Genomic DNA, 15,488 nt, shown 5'->3' with positions numbered 1-15,488 from the left:
AATGCCCTATAAATATGAAATTTTCTACATACCTTTTTTTCGTGGTGAAATAATAAATGTAAAGATTTTTGACACAAATCTTTATTAAGGTTACTTAAGTAAAGACAAATTACTGTGGCAACTGAGTTCAAGTGGCACAAGAAAACACATTTTAATAGTTTTACTAGGGTGGGAATCGACATCAACATCCTTTTGCAACCTCAGTCATCAAGTTCTCAGACACAAACACACACAATCGCAGTAAAGGATTGAAGTATACAGTAGTATGGTAGTCTTTCTCCTTTTAGCTACAGCTGAATCAAAAGATGTACAAACCAAGACACCTACAAAACACTTGTCATCTTACTTCCAATGGTTTGTAAGAAACAGACCAAGACCAGAAAGAGACAGACCCTTTATAGCAGCCTGCGGTTCCTTGTACTACAATTACTCCTAAAAAATCCTTAGGTGCATGGTGCCTTTCTCGGATTTTCGTCAAGTCTGTGGACTGCTGTGGCATGGATTTTGTGGATCTCCAAGTCATCCACACATTGCAGTGTTTCATTAGAATGGTTTCTGTCCTCGGTGCACAAGACGAGTCTGATACAATTTACCCATATTGGTTTTGTACAGCTTGTCCTGGAAGAACAACAGTGTAAAAGTAGTGGGGTATACGTTATTGGTCATACATTTCACTGAAAAGGAGCATGTTTACCATTGAAGGTTGGAATATACAGAGATAACTTGGTTGTTAAGGTACAGGTTGTGCAGGTACACAGATTTAATAATGTTTTTGACCAATTATGGGATGCTTTGTGATTCAGTTCAAGGTACAGGCTTAACTATTTAAAGTCTTCCAGCCTGTTAATGAAGGGCAGGGGATAATTCAGTGATATGAACAGTGAGGGGTATTGGGGGCAAAGGGTAGGTAGGGTAGCAGGGTGTGTTCTATTCCCTCTCAGCTGCCTGTTTCTGCTGAAAGGCCAGTAGCTCTCGTTGGTACCAATCAGGGGCCTCCGGTCCACTCTCTCCCGACGGCTCATGGTCATAACCGTAGGCCACCATGAGCTCTTCGTCTCGTTGCACTGCCCGCAACGTGCGGATGCATTTTATAGACCCAAAACGAGGATGGACGTATCTAGAGAAACCAATCAACAAACACGTTGTAAGAACAAAAAAGCTTGCTTCCCTGTCCATATAGCGAGTCATCAAGAAAAAGAGGAGGCATTTTATATTTGGTAGTCAGTGCCTCTACGTACGGGTCGTATTTGCAGTTAGGGGTAAAAGAGTGGTTGCCCTTGTGTCCCAGTGAGGCGCAGTACATCTCCATCTTGTCAAATGGCTGGGGGACATCAATCACAGTGTCTTCGTCCAATGAGATGGTGTTCCCGTTCAGGGCCCAGTCCCGGCTGTCCACCTAGACGGATAGCCATGGGCAAAGCCACAAACAATAATGACAGTGAAAAACCTTGCTCAGACCTTGTATTGTTCTGACCAATAAACCGAGGTGTGTTAATTGGAGCAATGAGAGGCACCAGAAATGTGTCCTGCTGGCTAAGACAGAAAGCTGAAGAGGTGGTTAAAACACCTGGAGCTACAGCATATATTTAGCATTCACACAAAATACACAAGGAATTTTCCTTGTGCTTTCCTCGTGTCCACTTCCTAAAACATAAACAGACAGACAAAGACCTCTACCTCAGAATGTGTGATGCGCACTCCATTATAGAAGGCCATGACAGTATTTGGCTCAGCGTCCACCTTGGCAAACAGCCCATCTCCTGCCCCCAACACCAGGGAGTCAGCCACATACACTCTGAACCAGAAGAAATGAGTTAACATGCTGCATCAGATCCTCTGCCATTGACAGTTTACAGAAGTAGTTAAAGAGTAGAAATCTAAAGATTCCCTCATCATCCTTCCAATTAGATAATCACTTTAAAGTCATATTGGTTCTATGTTAATAAAGAATAAGGCACAGGTTACTCATAAGCGGACATTGTTATGTTATTGACTTGAACAGTCCTTTGCTTATGGGTCTAGTTCTGCGGTCTAGATTAAGCTCATTTACAACCAGAAATGTTTCATGAACTTGGCTAGGAGCACATTTAAAATCAGTCAGGGTTAACTTGGCAGGGTTAGGAAACAGGCAACAGGGCAAACCTTTTGCTCTCGTAGGGGTCTGGCAGAAAAGTATGGGTGGCGATACAGGTTGAGGTGGACTTGTCATAGGAGTACACAGGGCCTAGGAGTGGACACAGTTGGTCATTGCTCAGCCAAAAATAAAGATGCATAGGAATCCCAAAATATTTTAACTATGGTAAGGAAGGCATGATTACTCACTGTCAGGTACAACATCGAAGTGCGGTCTACCCGTCTCCATAGAGACCAGGGTGGCAAGTTGAGCCTCAATCAGCTCCCCCTCCACAAAGGTGCCATAAAGAGCTGTGCACCCGTCAGGATACACATACGCAACCGATTTACCTGTCATCTCTCCATCTTCGTTAACCTTCCCAAATAGGCAGCCTTGATCCTAAACACACACACACACACACACACACACAAAAGTATGTTCACACTTTCCTGATGTCCAACAGGCTCTGAGACTTCAACTCACAAGTCATACAATGTCACCAACCATACCAACTATTACATATCTACCATGTAACACCTTACTGGGGACCCACAGGGTAGTAAATCCAGCACTCTCCATAGCGGCTGTTGTCCTTGTACTGGCCCTTGAAGGTCAGACGACCCTCTGAGTCGTACTCCTGGGCCATCCCGTTCAGCTCCCCGTCAGTGTAGGTCCCGTGAAGGACACCACCATCCTCATAGGTGTACACCCCCTGGCCCTGCAGGGCGTCGTCCACGTAATAGCCCTCCAGTGTGCTGAGAGGAGGAGTGGGGGGGAGGGGGGGTTAGGGTCATCAGGAGAGAAAAATTCAAAAGAAAGAGAGAATGTGTTGATGTTGTATAGGCACATGTGTGTGTGTGTGAAGTTGTATAGGCACGTAAGCACTTTGTCATACCTCCCATCGAAAAAAAAGAACTTTCCCTTCCCGTTCTTCTCTCCATGTACGAAGTGGCCTTCAAAGCGGTCACTGGACGAGTAGGTCACCGTGCAGAACCCATGAGGCTGGTCATCCTCGTCCAGAGGACCTGCATGTACATGTACGACATGAATTGGTTAAATTCACTCCACCTGTGCCATCGAAGAACTACCTTTTCAGGGTTGTAGCTGGTTAAAGCTGTGTTTGTGGGAGGTGGACGTTTGCGAGCTACTTGATTCGTATCCCTCCTTACAACCAGACATTTTGTAGGCATTAGTGCCAGGCTACTGAGTCTGTCTTACATACCCTTTTTCTTACAGTTGATACATCATATCCACTTTTTCACATTTCTATGGCAGCCTCATGAGTCATGTGAGCTGCATAGTGCTTACTATATTCCCAGGACAGAAGTCTCACAATTTGCTAGAAACTGTGAAAGAAACTATGCAAACTCTGCATACATTAGTGCAGCCAAATAAGGCACTTCAGACAGGGCACACAAACTAAGATTGCTTAATATTCACGTTAGGAAGTGTGTCTTTCTATGTGAGCTCAGGTGTGGCGAGAACATTGTGGCGAGAAATTTGGCAAGCTTATGTGCACACGTGGTCATCGAGCACCTCACTGAAGCACGGAAGAAGACTGTCATTCAATGTGGGTTTTCTATCAAACCTAGAAAATGTTTAATCGAAGGAATTCACCACCAGGTCTACGTGTCTTCTCTGCAGGCTTCGCTCTACTGTCATGAGGGTTTCCCCCAGAAATAAAGTCCCTGGCTCCACTGCACAATGCTATAGACTGTGGGCCTACGTAGGCTACGGTTAAAATATGCCCACAAATACTGGAAAGTTGTCGGCCGATGGAAGTGTGTTGTTAAATATCTTTACAATAACATCGTTATTCGTTCGTATACATTCTTACCCTCAACGACTTCTTCTCCATTTTCGTCATCGCTATCCATAGCCGTGCCGCCGTAAACTGACTGTCAAGCGTGGTTGGGGGAAATGTTGAACTTGGTCCTCTGCCCTCCTCGATTAGAGACCAACCACTGCTAACCTACTCCGCTGGCAAACAAAATACTTAAAGGTGCCTACTGTAGACTAGTCTAATAAAAAATAGACATCCTTGTGATTGAATGTGTTGTGTTAGTTGATCTCTCGGGGATTCTGCAAACAAGAATACTGGTATTCAAGCCCTACCAGTATATAAATACTCGTCATGCTTTTCCTAGAATCACAGTGAAGTAGTCTTCGGAGACCATCAATATCAAATTTGATTAATAGTTATTGCTAGCACTAACCCTTACAGCACTAACACTAGCCCTTTGCAAGCATGTCACAGGGCTTCTCATAGGCTACGCCCATAACGGCCCCTAAACAAACGTAAATCCCCAAGAAGACAATGAATAACTCCAAGGATAATACCCTAACAGGAAAGGTTAAAACGTTGTTATTGTATTCAACCTGTGCAATAAATTGTGCCATTTATTTCGCAACAGTAAATATAACAAGCTTGCATCACCCTCTAGCGGCCATGTGACGAGTAAACACGAATGATGAAGCGCTGGACACCTTGACATCTGCTGTTAATCGCCTGTTTTTCACCCTCAGATTTTGCTATCCAGCCAAGGTTTATTTCGTTTATTTTTTACATTAAAGGGTATGTTCGTAACTTTCTATTAATTTGAAGTACCCGTTTACATTACTTTACGTGTCTTAAGGCTGTACTCAGCTTGGGGATACAAGCTAACGTTGGCTAGCTTTGCTAGCAGCAGGCCTGTGTGATGTCAGGATTTAATTGGTCCCATCAGCTGATTATCTTTCTATTTTACTAACGCCACTGCTTACCTCATTGAAAATTACAACTATTGTTGAATTTGGCGAGGTTAAAATGAGTTGAAACGTGTTTTAGCAATGTAGTGCTAGCTGAGCTATCTAGTTGGGAACTTTTCTTAGTCTTTTTCGTTTACAACAGTGTCCCCGTGAGTCGCAGCCCTGCATTCCAAAAAGGAAGACGAGTACTTCACCATGAGCTCGGATGGGGATGGTAAGGAAACTCAGCTGCATAACATGCCTGCTCACGAACCGAGTGGCTTTGCCAGTGCTTTCAGAGACTCGTGTGTGTGTGTCTACGTACGCACAGGTGACATGGAGAATCGGGCAGAGCTGGAGGAGAAGACGAGGCTCATAAACCAGGTGTTGGAGCTGCAACACACTCTTGAAGGTGAGCAAAGATGTTATACACACGAACACACACCCACAGAGGCTCCTTGTTTAACAGACCCAGTTCGGATGAGTTTGTATTATAAGTATGTAAGTAACTGTAAAGACTATTGCAACTTAACTGCAAATCCAGATCTGTCAGCAAGGGTGGATGCAGTAAAGGAGGAGAACCTGAAGCTGAAGTCGGAGAACCAGGTTCTGGGTCAGTACATCGAGAACCTGATGTCGGCTTCCAGCGTGTTTCAGACCACGGACACCAAGAGCAAACGAAAGTAAGGAACCCTGGAAGCCCGCGACGGCCACCCCTCCTGCTATGCTTTCCTCGCTCCTCAACCCACAGCTTCTTCACCCCAGACCACCACCCTAACCCCCACCTTCCAACCCCTTCTATGAACTACAACCGGCCAATCTAATGCCTTTAGCCCTCCTGACCGCACCTCACATCATGCTTTGGTTTACATTTTTGATTTTACGGTAAAGCTGCAATGTCAAATGTTTACGTTCGATTACTCATCGATTATCTTTTGTATTTATGTTATGGTATATACTTGCTATGGTTGCCATTGTTTCATGTTGTCTGTTACATGTTTATATTACTCATGAAGTCACTAAGTGAAAATATTCTCATAAGGGAACAGTCTGAATACATTCTAAATGTAATGTTTATGTAATTGCCATTAGCTGTTTTTAGATAATGCTTTTAGATGTAGACTCTGTAATGACTATGACCTTGCTCCACTGCCAAACATGTTTTTCATTTGAGTCAACCATCCCACGTGTCGATCTTAATCCAAACTCAAAATGGTTTCAAACTGAGTCCAGCACAGAATTTATCCGCTGTAAATTGTGCAGTTGATACTAAAACTAAGACCAATGGTGGAGAAGGTTCATTGCACCTGTAATGCTGTGGAAGTCACCTTAAACCTGAAGTGTTTGTGCAGCATACACTTGTGAAATTCAAATATGTTGCAGATTTCAAAAGAAAATTGTTTTAATAAAAAAGTGTTTGCCTTTTTATGACCTGGTCTCCACGGTAACGCTCCCCTACCCTCACTCTCATCTTTCTAGTCCTCCCTGTCTAATGGTTTCCAATTTGTATTTGTTTACGTTTTTACAGAGTCACTAAAGGTGCCCGGAAGGACAAATGAGCAACAGCTTTTGCATTTTGATGTTCTTCATTCGACTTTGTGAGGACATCATGTATTAATAGTCAAATAGAAGCATGTCAACTGCTTACTCATGGCAAAACTCTAACATCCCCATTTGGTTAGCAAATTGATAACCGACTTCTGTACATTTTTTCCAGATAAATGTAACTGGTTGGAAGGGGTATCGAAAGCCTGATTATTCAGTTGACATGCACATTCCCTGAGCTATTGGTCTGTGTTCCCATACCTTTCTAGTTTTACTCATAACCACATCTAGAAACAAATCCAGTGTACAGTCTCCAATTCAACAACAATTGTAAAGAGTGCAGTTTCTGAATTGATGCAAACTGCTCATTCATTGAGAAGTGGAGCACAAGGCTGGGATACGTTCCATAAAGTGGTTTCTTCCACGCCTTCCCTTTTCTTAGGGGAAAGGGAAATATAGTAACTTTACCAAATGGGATGCAGCCCTTGAGCCCAACAGTAGGTGTGTCTGGTTGAACTGTTTCCTGAGGAAACCATATATCTTATTAGCACTCCCTAAACAGAAACTTTTGTGTATTTTTGAACAGTTCTGGACTGGTTTGGCCCTGAAGTTCTCAGAACGGGTCAAGCTTCTGTGGCAGATGCCTTGTACTCTTGGCTGGCTAGTACGACTCGGCTCAGCTCAGTAATAGTCAAGCACCAACTACACCTTGTTATGTTACTATTTCAGTATAAAGACACGGAATATGAAAGTGTTGTGGAACAATTAATGAGAATTGCATGTTTCAGTAAAATATATAAGAAATCATGACTTTAACTGGTTAGTTTTTGTAAAGGAGTGTCACTTGTATATTTTATTTACATCACATTCAATAATGGTATAGGGTGGGACATCTTCACTGAAACGTAAAAAATATACTCCTAAATTAGTCTTAACATCTCCTGGATCATGTGCAAGTATTAATATGAAAGCTCCACAGCGCTTTGGCCAAGGATGCACATTCTTCAATTTCTTAAGGCTCTACAAATTGTCAAGACCTCCAAACACAGCATTATGTTGTGTTTATATATTACAACTGATAGTCATATGTCAAAGAAACAGTCATCCCTTTACCATGTTAACAGTCTTTAGGGAGGCTGAGCCAAAGGTCCACTGGATAAGAAGATCCAAGTTCAGGAAACTGCATACATGTCTTTGTCCACCAGATGATGGTATTCAGCCAGTTGACCACCGTGAAGGCAAGTGGAAGGCTCCTGTTTCTCCTCTCTTCTCTCCTCATCAAACTTTAATAAATATCTGACAGAGTGGAACAAGCACTGAGCGTTAACCAAACCAATGTTGCTGTATCACCACACAATGTGCTTTCCATCAAGACCCTCTTTAAATAAATGTTGTACATTTTATGGCTGCTGTTATCTTGGCCATGTCTCCCCTGTAAAATAAATCTAGCATCTCAATGGGACTTACTAGTTAAAAGGTTGAATAAAAAATGAGTGGACACCCACACACACACACACACACACTGAAACTCACGTTTGTGAGTTCCTTATTCAGGGCATCAGATACAGGAACTTCCCTGGCGCAGACTTTTGCACACATTTTGCACGCACGCACGCACACACGCACACACGCACACACGCACACACGCACACACACACACACACACACCAGTGGCAGCTGTTCGTCCTTCAAAGAGGTGAAGCTCATTTTCGTCCTACATGATAAACATTTTGCATTTATAGTTGACTACACTGGCTAGTTCAACCCTACGACATTAGCCTAGCCTACCTTATGAATGAAGGAATGAATGAACGAACGATCTAACAAAACAATATTAAGCTCGGAGTCCAGGCCAGCCAACTCCTCCATTCACCCCAGAGACGCCGAGCATCCGTGGGCGGGACATAAACCGCATTTATCCAATGAGCATATAGTTTTGAAGCACTGAAAAAAACTGTTCAAAGCAGCCCCATTGAAGTCCATAAATGCTGGGCTTCAACAGGGAAATGCACTGTGACGATTTCCTTCTCATACATTCCCGTAGCAAGTAAGTCGACCTGCTAAATGTGTCTGATTCATAATAGTACATATTTGACCATTCTTTTTTTGACATTTTAGGGGAAGCCGAGCTTCCCTTGCAGTCTTTAAGAAATCGCCACTGACACACACCTGCACAAACACAAACTCCATACCTCGCTCAACAGGACCCAAACATCAGAGTCAGAGTGCACCATGAGGCGTATTGCAGAGAGTGACTGAATGGCCGTGTTAATCTCTCCTTCCGCCACCCCATCAGCAAAGGAACCTGACACACACACACACACACACACCCACACAATGAAATCATGTGTAGAGAAGACATACAAGCTACTGCTGCCTCAAGTTCAGAAACTGGCCTCCTTTCTCCCTCACACTTTCTAACCCTAACCCCCCCACCCTTCCTACTTCTTACCATTATTTCTCAAACAGATGCACTGACGCTTAAGGTTGGACAATGGACACCTGATATGAAAACATGAACTTGCTATTAACTCACGGTTACAGTGTGCCCACCCACACACTGTAGTTGTACTCACATGAGTGCACATGACTGGTATCAGTCTAAAATCTTGTTATCTGTGTGTGCACCGTGTGTGTTGTGTTTGTCAGGGCAGAAAAGCAAGCTGAGACCGATAAGTAACAGAAGTGATATCACAGTTAGGTACCAATCACTATGAAGCCATCCTCCAATATTTGGTATCCAGGAAACATGCCTTCTATTTTCATGTCTCTCTTTAAACCCTGCGGAAGACACAAACGTGATATAAGAACATTTCTGCACTTTCGGTGAAAAACACACACACGACAAGATAGAAGATCACTTGTCCAAGATGGTGTTTCATGTCACTGTGCCCTATTCCCCAAGGTCTTTGACACCTGAGAGGGAGATTCAGCCACCAAGAGAAAGCTATGTAACACTGCTGACACCAGCACACACACACCTTTCATGAAGACACACACAGTCACAGATACAGTCATACCTACAATACATATAGTTTCATTAAGTCTCACACAGTTACCAAGTTACACATAGCCACAGCCACACACCCACCCATCAGTGTGACCTCTGTAACTCACGTCACTAGGAAGGGCTTCCACAGTGGTGTTGTAAAACTTATCCCCATTGGTCTCCATGTTTCCAGTGCGGAATCGGTACCTGTAAGCGTGGGAACAGAACACCTGTCAGCCAATCACTTTCTTTGCGTAAAAGAAAATAGAAGAACTATCAGCCAATTACTTTATGGGGCAATAATATTTATATTGGTATATTTTATGATGTTATCTCATCATATAGTTTATTCGCATATTTCTCTTTGTGTATATGGCCAATATTTCTGTTCTACTTAGCTGCACTAGTCCAGTGTGCTCTATTGAAGGTTACATGTCTGGTGAATACACTGCCACCAAAAGCATGATGGAAAACTTAATGTAAGTTTATTGAGTAGCAACCTCTCCTTTCTATCTAATCTATGTAGGCTAATGCCAGCCCCCATTGTTAACACGTCAACACACTCTCCTACATGCACACACACACACACACACACACACACACACACACACACACACACACACACACACACACACACACACACACACACACACACACACACGTATAAACACTCACACACAAGAGCTAGAAACCAGCTCATATACTAAATGAACTTATAAGCTTTCCTAGCTTCTTTGGGGTACCCTTTCACTCTACCCAATAGGTCTTGTACCCCAACTGTATTATTATTGTAATATTTGAAGTGGTATTGTCAATAAATAAATACATAAAAAATAAATATGAAGCTACTGCAAAATATTCCCCCAAAAATCTAGATACAAGACAAGAGTGTGCATGTACTCCGTCTTTCTGTCTTTGTGTACACACACACACACACACACACACAAACACACACAATTATAATGTGTGTATATGTGTGTGGCCCTTCCACTTACCCTGTGACTTTGAGGGGCTGGGTAAAGTGGATGAGGATGTAGTCCCCAGTGGTGGGGGAGAGCCCCCAGAAGAAGTCCTGCCCCCTGTAGGCCCTCTCCAGACTGTGCTGCTGGTAGTGCTTCAGACTGCTGCTCAGCTCTGCTGGAGGGTTGCTGTGGCCCACATACTGGAGCTGCTTCCCAAAGTCCTTATCCTGGGGAGAAGGGAGGGAGCACTCACATTCTCACAACGCAGACACGAAAAACAGGTGTGTACATACTTGTACGTCATGGTAAGAACTGGATCCACAGTTGACAAATATTTGAGTTGTAACACACTCTCCCCAAAATAAGTAAGAAAAAGGGTGTAGAGAGAAAAAAGAGGGAGTTACACAGAGGTTTATAGATATAGAAATAGAGAGAATTAGAGAATCTAGGAAGCATTAAAGAGTGAGCAAGAGCGTGTTTGAGAGAGAGTTGGTGTAAGAGAGAACGACAGAGAGAGAGAACGACATAGAGAGAGAGAGAGAGAGAGAGAGAGAGAGAGAGAGAGAGAGAGAGAGAGAGAGAGAGAGAGAGAGAGAGGTCTGACCTTGAGATGTTGTAGTTTCCCGGGCAGAGAGGAGTGCAGGCCAACATGTTGGAAGAGAGAGGGCGTAAATCTATGCTTGAGCGCAGCCTTCTTCTGGTCACAGTCCTTCTGCACAGCACAACAAGACATAGCAGGTGTCAAAGCAGGAGGCAAACATTTTATGGTTTCCTTCCTTCCATCCATCCATTGTTTTGTCCATCCATCCATTGTTTTGTCCATCCATTCATTGTTTTGTCCATCCATCCCATTTCAAAATTGGATGGGAATTAGATGTGCAATTTGGAAGCTATAAGGACACCAGAATCTTCTGATTCTGATGATTTTAATGTGATTGAATGTTAGCCTGACACAATATATACAGTGCGTCATAGCACAATCTTGTTGGTTTTTATTTGTATTTTATTGTGTGTGCTAATGTGTTGTTTATTTACACCAATGTTATCTCACCGCATCCTTCTCAGGGTTACATGCCTTCACCCACAGTATGTGGTCTAACAGCCAGTCAATGGGCTTGTCTTTGTGGAACATCAGAAAGAACTCTGCTATCATTGGTAGCTCGCTGGTTCGAAACATCTTACCTGGGGGATCACACACATTTTAATGTACAAAAAATATATATGTTTTGAGGTAAATGTGCAATGGTGGACATGTGTGTCATACAGAGAGATACACAACGCGTGTATGTGATGAATAGAAAGAAAGATGTGTGTGTGTGTGTGTGTGTGTGCGTGTGTGTGCAGTGAGAGTGCAGTGTCAGAGTGTAGTGTGTGTGGATTCTGGAATACCTGCTGTACTACCTATTTGCACCGTTTTTATTTCTCTTGGTTAAATTACATGTAAATGTATATGTAAACTGTGTGTGTTAAAGATAGAAGAGAGAAAGTGTGTGTGTGTGTGTGTGTGTGAGAGAGACAGAGAAAAAGAAAGAAAGAGGTGTGTGCTGCTGGTATGCATGATAAAGACCAGGGAGTGTGTGAGTGTGTGCGTCTGAGTGATAAGAGTTGTGATAGGCGTGTGGTCTCACCAATGAAGCCCAGCTGAGAGAACTCTAGAAAGAGCCAGTCTTGGTTGGCCCGCTGACTGGCACAATCCTTCATGGTCAGAGAGTATTTGGGCTTGGCCACAATGTCATCCTCTAACTGAAAACACACAACACATGATGTGATGTAAAGAACAGACAAATCAGACAGACAGGTCAGCAGGAGGGAAAGATTGGAAAAACAGGCAGATAATAAAGACAGAGAGACAGACACCAAGAGGAAAACAGGCCCTACCTGTACATAATAGGTCCCCTTATTCTGGGCATAGAGCATTAGGTAGCTGTAGTCCAAGTTCTGCTTGGTTCTCCATCTGAGGACATCCAAAAGACAAATGGCTGTAAGGTTTCATACACATTGTACGTGACAAATGTGTGGAATTTTTTGCATCCATTGTACTGTGTGTGAGTGTGTGCACATGTGCGCATGCATGCTCCTCACTTGACCCTGTCCTTGGTGTCTCCAAAGGTTTCTCTGAGGCTGCTAAAGTTGGGGTAGAAGTACTGAGAGGGGGACACCACCTCCAACAGTCCTGACTGCACATCCTTGGGAAAACTACAATACCCAGACAATAGCAGAAACATACAATGTAACTACAGCTCACAGCTTTTAAAAAATCAAATAAAAAATAAAGAGTGCTTACTTCTTCTCTATAGTCGCTGCGACACTTCTCACATACTCTATATCCGTCTGTCCACAAGGATAAATAAGATATGGGATAAATATTGAGTAATAGGAATCATGAAGAGATGCGCCTTGGGCAAATAATTTCATTATTTGGAGCACAATGTAGGGAATGATTTCATGTACTGGTCTGTTTTTTTAACTGAAAATGTATATCCTGATTCACAGAAATAGAGACATTTAGGCTCGTATGAAAAGTGACCTACTGTATATAATTACCATTCACTTTCAAAACTCTTGCACATGTGTTCAAGAATGCATGTCTGCTGTCAGACTAAAACATGTATACAGAACAGTGTTGTCATCCTGGATTGTGCTCCACTGGTCAAACAGGTCTATGAATTCCTTAGGCTCTGTCCCTCCCACTTTGACAAAGTCGGGCAGAGCAACATCATTAGTCTCTGTCACCAGTATATTGCATTTTAGTGTGTTTTACTAAGTAACTATCAACAGGACCCAACTAAATAGCAGTGTGTGTTAGTAGGTGGGTGGGTGTTGTGTTGTTTACAAGCTTCTCTGGTTACCTCAGCGACAAAGACAACGATCAACATGTCATTCTTTTCAGATGGCGTAAGGTCGTAGAGGAGAGAGTTGAGGGTGCTAACGAGGTAGGTCTGCTTCGCCCTCTTTACTGTAGGGATGCCCAGCACCAGTGACACTACACCCCCCCCCCCCCCCCCGACACACAGGCACACACACAGTGGATAAAGAGAAAGGAGAGAAAAAGGAGTGAAAGAAAGGAAAAAAGGATAACGGTCAACAATGGGTTACTCGTCAATTTGAATATTTCAAAGGCAAAGCCTAAGCCAGCAATTTTTAATTAATAAGTAATAAGTATAATTATAATTTAATTATAATTTCCTGAAAATCCACACTCATCTGACTCCTATTACAGGGGACATGCGTGTCTGTCTATGCATTTTGCTGAGCTAATAACTCAAAATGATGACGCTCATTCATCCATTCATCAGTTCATTCATCCATTCACCTCTCGTGCGGCCCTGACCCAGCAGCACGTTGGGGGTGAGGCTGTCTGGATGGTCCCTGAGATGGGGCAGGTAGAGGTAAGGGTTGGGTAGCAGGGGTGACAGGGCGCTCCATTTCTCCTTCTCTGGGCACCAAATCCAGGCACCGAACACAAAACAACACATCATTAAAAAGATCACAAACACCAAGACCAAAGTCCCTCTAAAAATGCCATAAAGAGCCTATCAGTTTCTGGCAGGCCAGCAATATGCCAGGGGATGACAGGAAATGAAAGAAAGAGAGAGATTGAGAGAGATTGAGACAGAGAGAGAGAGAGAGAGAGAGAGAGAGAGGAGAGAGAAAGAAAGAAAGAGAGAAAGAAAGAAAACCAGGAAAAGGGCCGTAGTCAGGCATTTTCTTGTTTGTTCCAGTTGCATAGCAGAATTAATTAACCAGACATTAATCTTACGAACCATTCTGAAGTAGGTGGGGTTACCTGTGATGTTGCAAGTTTTGTTGAGGTTCTTGAAATGGCCCAGAACCTGTCTCAGTTCTACAGACAACAGCTGGCCCTTGGACTCGGCCACCAGCAGACGCTCAAACAGAACCAGCATACTAGGGTTGACAACATCTACACACACACACACAAGACAGATACACTTAGCCTGTCATATCAGCCTGGTATTGGTTCATTTGAAACATTTTAAGAATTTGTGTTGATGACAGGTATGAAGTCTTGGGTTCCCCAGCTGCGGCCCTACATACTGTAATTGACACACTCACCAAACTAATCACCACTAAATGAATTTCAAGCACAAAAAAGATGATCTGGCCTGTCCCTTTGAGTCTGACCACAGATATTTCCATGACAACCCCACTAATGCCATGTTCTCCCACAGAGCAAGAGGCTAAGGTGGGTTGCTGGGAAACACATTTGAAGAAAGTAGGCAGCTGAGGAATTAATTGTGTGTACCTTTCCCAGACCCCAAAATAATAGTGGGGAATACACTGTCTTTCCAACTGAAGTAGGGCAATGCATAATGCTGTTGCGTATATGATAAATATTTATAAATCATCTAGTGGACCGTTTCAACTAATGGTGTCATTATTGAAAGTAGTGGGTTTATAATTATTACGGAAACTAAACGGAGGCCAACTGTAACAACATTTGCCAACCACAGATATTAGCTACACCTTGAACAGGTTTGACCTGTTGATTGAACAGGTCAACCCATCATACAGTAGGCTAAATTACAGGATTTCCTCGACCGAATGATGTAAGTGAGCATACATTATTAGTCTATACTATAGATGGTAAACTATAGTTAAGTAAGTGGAAAACCTCCGGATTTAGCCTGCTATTTTTCATCTCCGTCTCTCCGGACAACCCTGTGGGTCGAGTGCCCCAAGGTGCTCACCTACCTTCAACATATGCTTCATGCAGGCAAGAGTTCGCGTATATGCGGCAAAGTTCCTTACCCTGTTTGTCACGAACTGCTGTAAACCAGGTGAGGGACAGAAAACTTCCTAAAGCTAGAAGACATACAAGTTTGAAAAACTTGAGCTTCATCTCATTCTCAAACACGCGTTATCTGTGGAAAGCTATACCGCTGACTCTGTTCCCAAGAGAGCACGGTCTAGCCTAGGTGTGTCATACCACAGGTGGACTATCAGCTTTTTACGGTTACGACATGACAAGTTAGCAGACGTGATTACTAGAACACAATACAAAGGGCGTCAAATAACTTCCTTGTTTCTGTAAATGGCAGCCTACATTTGAATGCATAGCCAGTGTTCCTCTTGAGTGAAAAGTGATGCGAGTGTACGACAGGTGCACGTTCGTCTGTTGCCAACTCCGGCT

General features: G+C 43.2%; 3 protein-coding genes across 10 annotated transcripts; 1 reads left to right on the top strand and 2 right to left on the bottom strand.

Annotated features, from left to right (window-relative positions):
- Positions 1-126: 126 nt before the first annotated feature.
- On the bottom strand, positions 127-5,015 carry setd7 (SET domain containing 7, histone lysine methyltransferase). The gene is made up of 9 exons (XM_084675362.1): positions 4,877-5,015; positions 3,951-4,093; positions 3,009-3,138; positions 2,667-2,868; positions 2,323-2,512; positions 2,143-2,224; positions 1,678-1,795; positions 1,239-1,396; positions 127-1,117 (listed from the first exon to the last, which is right to left on the bottom strand). The coding sequence occupies exons 2-9, from the start codon at positions 3,988-3,990 to the stop codon at positions 928-930; spliced, it is 1,110 nt and encodes a 369-aa protein (XP_084531488.1). The 5' UTR covers positions 3,991-4,093; positions 4,877-5,015; the 3' UTR covers positions 127-927.
- LOC146302291 (short coiled-coil protein B-like) lies at positions 4,372-7,190 on the top strand. Of its 7 annotated transcripts, none has more exons than XM_084675487.1 (6): positions 4,372-4,466; positions 4,640-4,688; positions 5,004-5,075; positions 5,172-5,523; positions 6,369-6,438; positions 6,972-7,189. In XM_084675487.1, the coding sequence occupies exons 3-5, from the start codon at positions 5,057-5,059 to the stop codon at positions 6,397-6,399; spliced, it is 402 nt and encodes a 133-aa protein (XP_084531613.1). In that variant the 5' UTR covers positions 4,372-4,466; positions 4,640-4,688; positions 5,004-5,056; the 3' UTR covers positions 6,400-6,438; positions 6,972-7,189. The 7 variants fall into 7 exon arrangements, with proteins under 7 accessions (XP_084531613.1, XP_084531695.1, XP_084531548.1 ...); XM_084675822.1 differs by having other exon boundaries at positions 4,400-4,688; positions 5,172-5,252; positions 5,385-5,523; positions 6,972-7,181; XM_084675569.1 differs by having other exon boundaries at positions 4,384-4,658; positions 6,972-7,190.
- A 15-nt stretch (positions 7,191-7,205) lies between these two features.
- On the bottom strand, positions 7,206-15,279 carry LOC146302290 (alpha-1,3-mannosyl-glycoprotein 4-beta-N-acetylglucosaminyltransferase B). 2 transcript variants are annotated; one of them, XM_084675340.1, is made up of 15 exons: positions 15,107-15,279; positions 14,124-14,258; positions 13,650-13,772; positions 13,186-13,319; positions 12,621-12,667; positions 12,419-12,532; positions 12,215-12,290; positions 11,965-12,079; positions 11,388-11,518; positions 10,941-11,048; positions 10,370-10,563; positions 9,503-9,581; positions 9,091-9,166; positions 8,578-8,690; positions 7,206-7,681 (listed from the first exon to the last, which is right to left on the bottom strand). In XM_084675340.1, exons 1-15 carry the CDS (start codon positions 15,195-15,197, stop codon positions 7,664-7,666), a joined length of 1,554 nt encoding a protein of 517 aa, XP_084531466.1. In that variant the 5' UTR covers positions 15,198-15,279; the 3' UTR covers positions 7,206-7,663. The 2 variants fall into 2 exon arrangements, with proteins under 2 accessions (XP_084531466.1, XP_084531474.1); XM_084675348.1 differs by lacking the exon at positions 15,107-15,279 and adding an exon at positions 14,411-14,491.
- Positions 15,280-15,488: the final 209 nt, after the last annotated feature.

This window comes from Hypomesus nipponensis, chromosome 1 (genome assembly GCF_054491055.1).
Source record: "Hypomesus nipponensis isolate SF chromosome 1, ASM5449105v1, whole genome shotgun sequence".
Classification (NCBI taxonomy): domain Eukaryota; kingdom Metazoa; phylum Chordata; class Actinopteri; order Osmeriformes; family Osmeridae; genus Hypomesus; species Hypomesus nipponensis.
Note: the sequence above shows the minus strand (reverse complement) of the source record. Positions and strands in the feature narration are given on the sequence as shown.

What these genes read in the sequence shown, in the direction of transcription:
- LOC146302291 (XM_084675569.1), top strand. An exon ending in GACACCAAGAGCAAACGAAA is followed by an intron (nt 5,524 to 6,368) that starts GTAAGGAACCCT and finishes ACGTTTTTACAG; the next exon opens with AGTCACTAAAGGTGCCCGGA.
- setd7 (XM_084675362.1), bottom strand. Translation starts at nt 3,990, where the DNA reads ATGGATAGCGATGACGAAAATGGAGAAGAAGTCGTTGAGG. An exon ending in TGGAGAAGAAGTCGTTGAGG is followed by an intron (nt 3,139 to 3,950) that starts GTAAGAATGTAT and finishes ATGTACATGCAG; the next exon opens with GTCCTCTGGACGAGGATGAC. An exon ending in GACCCCTACGAGAGCAAAAG is followed by an intron (nt 1,796 to 2,142) that starts GTTTGCCCTGTT and finishes CTTCTGGTTCAG; the next exon opens with AGTGTATGTGGCTGACTCCC.
- LOC146302290 (XM_084675340.1), bottom strand. Translation starts at nt 15,197, where the DNA reads ATGAAGCTCAAGTTTTTCAAACTTGTATGTCTTCTAGCTTTAGGAAGT. An exon ending in AGGGGACCTATTATGTACAG is followed by an intron (nt 12,080 to 12,214) that starts GTAGGGCCTGTT and finishes GTGTGTTTTCAG; the next exon opens with TTAGAGGATGACATTGTGGC. An exon ending in GGAAACTACAACATCTCAAG is followed by an intron (nt 10,564 to 10,940) that starts GTCAGACCTCTC and finishes CCTTCTCCCCAG; the next exon opens with GATAAGGACTTTGGGAAGCA.